This window comes from Cannabis sativa, chromosome 8 (assembly GCF_029168945.1).
Source record: "Cannabis sativa cultivar Pink pepper isolate KNU-18-1 chromosome 8, ASM2916894v1, whole genome shotgun sequence".
Taxonomy (NCBI): Eukaryota; Viridiplantae; Streptophyta; class Magnoliopsida; order Rosales; family Cannabaceae; genus Cannabis; species Cannabis sativa.
Window position 1 is genome coordinate 36,762,790 of NC_083608.1, and position 7,918 is coordinate 36,770,707.

Below are 7,918 nucleotides of genomic sequence, written 5' to 3' on the forward strand. Positions count from 1 at the left end.
AATGTATAACTCTTATAGTTTTGCATTGAACAATTTGAAGTACATGGATGAATTGAGACAGGTAGATATATAGCATCTTTGAAATTAATTAACAAGACGTTGGTCATGGTCTATTCTTCTCTCTAGCTAGTAGTGACATTTATTATGAAAATATGGATAAGAATACCCAAAACATACAAATATATGTTGTATACGTTTGCTCTTTAATTTTTTATCATCACTTTATTCATCATATCTTTGCCTAAGAAGCCCCCATTATGTTGAGGCCTATAGCTTGCTAAGCTAGCTTCTATAGAAAAGTATCTCAACCATGCACGTGATTTTGTTACAATAATACATTTTCTTTTCTTCATCAATAAAATTATTCATTTATTTTCCAATTTCGATATATATCATCATTCTCTCTCTCCTAACATGTTTTCATTGCCCATTTGCATGAACTTATATATGAATACGTGTATCTATAAATATATATATATATATAACCCCTAGCTAGCTAGATCAACATATTCCACTCCCTTTCCTTTTCTTCATCCCCTCTCTCTCTCTCTGATTTCTTTAGAGTTTGGATTAGAAATTACAAGGCCAATAGAGAGAAAAGAGAAAAAAAAAAATGGATGATTATACAAGAACATGTAGTGGTAACTCATCTGAAGAGGTAGAAGTGAGAAAAGGGCCATGGACAATGGAAGAAGATTTGATTCTGATAAATTATATCGCCAATCACGGTGAAGGAGTGTGGAATAGCTTGGCTAAGGCTGCTGGTACGTATATAAATTTATATAATAATCAGTAAAACTATATATAATAACTATATAGTTAAAGTTTATGTATATATATGTATGAATAGGTCTGAAACGAACTGGAAAGAGTTGCCGGCTCCGTTGGCTGAACTATCTCCGGCCTGATGTTCGGAGAGGAAATATTACAAATGAGGAACAACTCATCATCATGGAACTCCATGCTAAATGGGGAAACAGGTACGTACCTATTAATTAATTATAAATTATAATTTATGGAGATGTGAGAGTTAAATATACAGATACTAAGCATTAATCATATATATTATTCATCTAATCATATATTATCTAGATATAATAAAAAGGAGATACATATACTATCTATTAAATCAACTCTCTAATTATGGCCACCAAAATTATATATTATTGAAAGGCTGTTTAATTGGTCAATTTTCCAACAGTTCCACAGTACTTTATATTTTCTTTTTCATATTCAATATTTCTTCCTTTACCTTACAATAATACCTAGATTTCCATATCATATAACCCTAATATAATTACAGCCAAAAACTCAATATGTCATCTAATCATAATATGTTTATGCACACACACAATCACGTGGAATATAATTATTTTACTTTTCTGGATATTGAAGTGCACAAATAGGGATACGATCGTAATATGGGATCTATCAAATTGATTATATATAAACATAAATAAATTTAATGTTTAGTTTTATATATTTAATGTTTATAAAACTATAATTATTACCTTAAACAAAACACTTATAAAATTTATATTCTAGATTATTGAGTTAACACATAAATATGTAATATCAGTTATTTTGAAGGTTCAATTTTAATAAATTCTAAACAGAATTTGTATTGGGAAAACTAAAAAAAATATACATTTTTAAAAAATATTAAATTTATACTGTTTGCAAACTTAAAATTTTAAATATATATACCACAATTTACCCTATATATATAATATACACGGTTAACAATTAATTAACAAGTAATTATATATAGCTAGCTTTGAAGAAAAGAATATCAAATCATCACAGCTGTAGATATGGGTCGATCGAGGAGGGAGAGAGGCTAATTATGAATGAATGGAAATCATGTTATGCAATAAAGGGCTTCTATTTGGAGCTGAACCTACATTAATTGGTCCCATGTTAAAAGAAAGATAAAAAGAGCTTTTTCTCTCTTTGGTTGAAATGGACACAAACTACATTTTTGGCTCTTCTAGACTTTTATAGGACCTGGTCCCCCACATGTATTTATGTATCAAAAAATCTGGATGCAACTAAGTCGATCCATCTCACACTTTGAAAATATTGCTGAATTAATATAGACTAGAAAAATTTGATCTCAATTTCATCATAATAAATAACAATATTATTGTTTAAAAACGAGCAAAAAACTTTACTTACGTAACTATAAGTAATTATAACATGCCAATCATCTGAAATGATTTTTCTAATTCTTTAGCTTTTATATGCATATAGTCTAGTCAAATAGCTATCCATCAGCTGATATGATTTTAATCTCTTAGATATATATTTTTCTTCTGATTTTTTGTTATCTCTTAGAAATTGACAAAAGGCCATATCATGGGCATATTCTTAATTAATTTTATTATAGAAAAAAAAATGTATCTAGCTAACTATTTAAAAATATTAGCTTCATATTATGTTGATAAATTTAAAGTATAATGGAAGTAAACGATATATGTGTGGTGTGGGCATATGTAATATTGTAGATGCATGTTACTTGGTAGCTAGTTCATCATGTGCTTAATCTCCCCATAAAAGTATTCTAATGCTGACTCATATATATGTGTGCGCTAAATGAAATGGAATTTTAGGGATTGAATATATATATTGAAAAAAGGGCAAAGCCAAACGTAGGTTGTTTTCTCATTGGAACGTAACTTTATATGGCTCTCAATTATCAATTTCTTCCCATAAATATTACAACATGGGGGCCTTTTATTTTCAACCGTGGAACATGCGTCTATAACAATATTATGCATGTGTCAATATACATATATAAATATGTTACTTTGATCATCAACGTGTGTCATCGCATCTCTAGTCCACAGATAAATGAGAGAAATAGATATATGTCATTACTAATTAGGGCCACCTTCCATAAAGTATACATAATAATATTGTTTTATTGAGTTGTACATGACATGTACAGATATATACAACTTGTTATTCTTAAATTACACACGTGCATGGTAACATACAAATAGGTTCGAATATATGACTCGTTCAAATACTACTTAGCTAATAGTCATCAATTAATTTTATATATCCCACAAAATTTATTATATGTATGAACTTAAGGTTATAACGTTGTTAATTATTTAATTTCTTTCTCACCACCAATTATTTAAGACTTTTCTTAAATTACATTGTAGGTGGTCAAAAATTGCAAAGCATTTACCAGGAAGGACAGATAACGAAATAAAGAACTACTGGAGGACTAGAATTCAAAAGCATATGAAGCAAGCTGATCATCATCATAATCAAAACAACAACAATACTCAAAATCATCAGTACCATCACCATCCCCATCATCAGACAAACGTTAATAATAGTAATAATAGTAATAATAATAATAATAATAATAATAATAATCAGATGATGATGATGATGATGAACGATCAGGGAAGCACTAGTTCAAGTCAAGTATCGAGCAGTACTATAGATGCCATGGAGAGTTACTCTCCTCCTCCATTGATATCTTCATCATCATCAATATCATATCAAGGAATAAATTATATGGATAATCATCACACCAATAATAATCTTGTTAATAATTATCCTATGCCTATGGCTTTACCTCATCATCCGGTTGTCTCTTCAAATATTGATCAGACATATAATTGGAGCATGGATGATTTCTGGTCTATGCAATTACTCAATTCTGATTAAATACAACCTATACATACATACATATATATGCACCATATAACATTGATTTCAGTTATACATATATATATAATCATATATATCTTGCCGTCTGCATTATTATATCATTACTACTGATATTTATATATATTCATGCATATGTTTGTTTATAATGATCGGCACGTCCTATTGTTTTTCATACATATATGAGTATTACGCATGTGGGATTTTTGTAATTATTTGTTATATATGAGATACTTATATATATTATATATCCTATCAATTAATAATGAAATAAATTCAATGTACTAGACTATATATTAGTCATTGTTTTTGCACAGTAAATAATCATTATTTATATGCAAATACTTTCTAGTAAAGAATGAGTGAAAGAATAAGCTATGTTATTTTTTTTATTAAAGGAAAGAGTATTTAGAACTTAGAAGTCTATTTATACAAGATATGTACAGTAACAAACTTCAGTAAAAGAAAATAATAACTTTGTAACCAAAATAGTTTACTGTTACACCAAAACTAAACAATAAACAAATAATCTTACTAATAACTATAATCCTAATTATCCTAAATCCTAATTAGAAATATCAATTAATATATACTCTCTCTCGATGTGACATTTAAATGTTTTGCAGTCCCTTCTTATCTTTACAAATCTTGAACTGATCGATTAGAAATGAAGACTTCAGTAAAAATGCTAGTTAATTGTTCTTGAGTTGTGTTTGGTTTGAATGATCCTAGCTTTTATCTTCTCCCTTACTGGATGATGTCAATTTCTATATATTTTCTTCTCTCTGAAAAACTAGTTTGGTAGTTATATGTTGTCCAGCTTGATTATCACAATAAAAAGAGCATCCAACCCTATGCCAGTGACTTTAAATTCCTTTCCGAAATTGATAATAGCCAAATTATTATCTCACAAGTTTCATTTGCCATGGCCTCATACTCAACTTCGGCAAATGATCGCGACACAATGTGTCGCTTCTTACTTTTTCAAAATATTAGGTATTGTCCAAAAAAAACACAACATTTCGATATAAATCTTCGAGTATCTTGACATGCTGCCCCAGTCTGAGTCTGCATAAGCCTTTAATTGTATCTTAGAAGCATATACCTTGCCCTGGGCAAGATTGAAGGTAAAAGAAAACCAAAAGAAAGAAATAAAAGCTCAATAATGAAATACTCAGCCTTACAATGCAGACGCTAGCTTTGCTTATACTTATATCAAGGGAAACAATACAAAGAATATTCTAGAAATATTACATCTTATACAATCATTACAAACAATGGTACAATTATTGCAATCATTACAAGAAAATATTATAATGGTAATATTAGAATTTGTTACAGTGGGACCACACAAAATCATGAGGCAATCACACCAGAATCATTCAGTAATTAGGTGTGGGTAGAGTATGGTACTAATGATGAGGACCAATACATTTTATTTTGTAACAGTCTCTCTCAAGTTGGAATTAATGTACCATGGTCTTCATATCAAATACTTTAACTGTCCTTAACAGGTTACTCATACGCGGATTGGGCATATTGTTCTGATGATCGTAGAAGTGTAGCTGGATATAGTGTGTATTTGGGAGACACTAGTATCCTAGTCTTCAAAAAAAAAAAAAAAGCAGTCGTTTCATGCTCCAGTATAGAGTTAGAGTATAGAGCCTTGGCTAATGTGGCTACTGAAATATCCTAGATCAAAGCTACTGAATGAACTTGATTTCTTATGCCTCATACACCTATAACTTGGTGTGACAATGTGGGAGCCAGTGCTCTTGCAACTAAAATAGTATATCGGGCCATGACCAAACACATTAAACTATATGTGCATTTTTTCCGTGATAAAGTATTCAACAAAAGCTCGACATCGAATACATACCTTTCCATGATCAAACAGTTGATTGCTTAACCAAAACTCTCACACATCATCAATTTCATTTTTTTAATTGACAAGCTTGGATTGGTTGAGACCTTTGTTCCTTTTAGGTACCTTAGTACACATTTTACAACACTCTAATGAGTTGTAGTTAGAGTTTGGAGGAGTTGACTCAACTTATTGATGACAAATGACAGATCAAGTTGTGTGTGTGTCAAGTGCTGCAGTCCTTCTATCATGCTTCGATATGTTGTTGGGTTGTGAAGCGGTCATAAAGAAAGACATCGACGTTTATTTAATAATTACTTTTCTGGTGAACTAGTATGCACAGATGCTCAATTTCGTAGACGATTTAGAATGCGCAGACACATATTCTTACACATAGTGCGGTCTCTAGAAAATCATTCAACATATTTTTGTATGAGGCATGATGTTGCTGGTAAAAGAGGTCTTTTTCCACTACAAAAGTGTACTACTGCCATGCGAATGTTGGTATATAGAGTGTCTGTCGATTGTGTTAATGAGTATGTTTGAATTGGTGAAAGCACTGCCATTGAATGTTTGCTCAACTTTGTTTTTGGAATGAATGAGATTCTTGGGAGCAGGTATTTAAGACGACCGAATGGCAAAGACATTCATCTCTTACTTCACATGGGGCAAGCTTCATGGTTTCCCATGAATGTTAGGAAGCATTGATTGTATGCACTACAAATGGAAAAATTACCCAGTTACATGGAAAGGTCAATTCACACGTGGTGATCATGGCACGCCAACAATCATGCTGGAGGCAGTAGTGTCCCAAGATTTATGGATTTGGCATGCATTTTCGGTGTTTCAGGATTGAATAATGACCTCAATGTGTTAAATGAATCTCCATTGTTCACTGACATTGCAAGCACAAGATCCCAGAATCGAGTTCACGGTGAATGACAAACAATACAATAAGGCATACTATTTGGCAGATGGCATCTATCCAGAATGAAGTACATTTGTTAAAACTATTTCGCTAACTCAAGGGGAGAAAAGAAAACTATTTGCTCAATGCTAAGAAGGGGTGCGTAAAGATGTAGAGCGAGCATTTGGAGTACTTTAATCTCATTTTCTATTGTGCGAGGACCGGGTCAGCTTTAGAAAAAGTATATTCTGAAAGACATGATGTATGCTTGCATTATATTACACTACATGATTGTCCATAATGAAAGAAATGCATATGCATGTTATTTTTATTTTAATTATGACTAAGGCCCTCTGAAACTTCGAGAGTTGAAGTATCACCTGAACATATTTCCTCTTTCCCGATGATGCTTCGAAGAAATGCTAAAATTCATATCACACATCACAATTTGCAAACCAATTTGGTGGAGCACATATGGTCCAAATTTAGAAATATGTTAGATTATTGTAATGTAATTTGTTGCACTACATTTATATTTGGTCTAATTTTAGTTTTATGTAAAATTTATATTATATTATATGGTATTCAATAATTTATTGTGACATTATATATAATTATAATTTTATGATATTCAATAATTTATTGTGAGATTATATATAATTATTAAAAAATTTATAGTATTCAATAATTTATTGTAAACTTATATATAATTATAATTAATTTATAGTATTCAACAATTTATTGTGAAAATATATATTTGGTCTATATTATATTAATTTGTAGTATTTAATAAAATTTAATTATTTAAATGGTAGTATGTGAGTCCATGGTGGGCAACTCTTGAAGTTGTCAATTATTGGAGTAATTTTCGTATGAAAAGTTATTTAGACTCAATTATACATTTAGACTCAATTTTTAGTGGTAAAACCCTCTGAACCACACTTTTATTTTCCTCATTACACCTTCATCCAAAAATTTTTGTTAAGTGCCACACTAGACTGAGCAAATATACACTTACATGTGACAAATTTTTAGTGGTCCACGTAATATTAATTATTAAAAATTAATTTTAAATATTTAAAATTTTTAAAAAACTGGAAAAAAAAATTAGTTAATTTTTTTTACTTTTCCTTTTTTTGTTCTTTTTTTTCCCTTTGTTCTTCTTTCTTTTTCTTTTGAAAACCCTAATCTTTCCCTTTCTCTTTCTCTCTCTAAACTCTACCTCTCCTTCTCTATTAGCCGCACGCAGCGCCAACCTCGACGCCGATGAGCCACCATCATCGAGATCGAAGAACCCCCACCTAATACCCAGACTACCCAAAGACCCAAAACTCCTACCTTGATTCTCTCTCTATTTCTTGACTTATCTCCTTCTCTATTCATCGTTGTTTTCGATATGTCTCTAATGAGCCACCATCGTTGACCAAGGGTTCTAACCATCTCCGCGTCTCTCTCAG

At 30.8% G+C, this 7,918-nt stretch overlaps 1 protein-coding gene across 1 annotated transcript; it reads left to right on the top strand.

Moving 5' to 3' along the window:
* Positions 1-323: 323 nt before the first annotated feature.
* On the top strand, positions 324-4,033 carry LOC115699015 (MYB-like transcription factor EOBI). The gene is made up of 3 exons (XM_030626225.2): positions 324-764; positions 851-980; positions 3,174-4,033. The coding sequence occupies exons 1-3, from the start codon at positions 614-616 to the stop codon at positions 3,688-3,690; spliced, it is 798 nt and encodes a 265-aa protein (XP_030482085.2). The 5' UTR covers positions 324-613; the 3' UTR covers positions 3,691-4,033.
* The last annotated feature ends 3,885 nt before the right edge of the window (positions 4,034-7,918 follow it).

Bases quoted from the DNA above. Each gene is read 5' to 3' on its own strand.
- LOC115699015 (XM_030626225.2), top strand. From the start codon at position 614: ATGGATGATTATACAAGAACATGTAGTGGTAACTCATCTGAAGAGGTA. The intron at 765-850 runs GTACGTATATAA...ATGTATGAATAG, and splicing joins TAGCTTGGCTAAGGCTGCTG to GTCTGAAACGAACTGGAAAG. The intron at 981-3,173 runs GTACGTACCTAT...ATTACATTGTAG, and splicing joins CATGCTAAATGGGGAAACAG to GTGGTCAAAAATTGCAAAGC.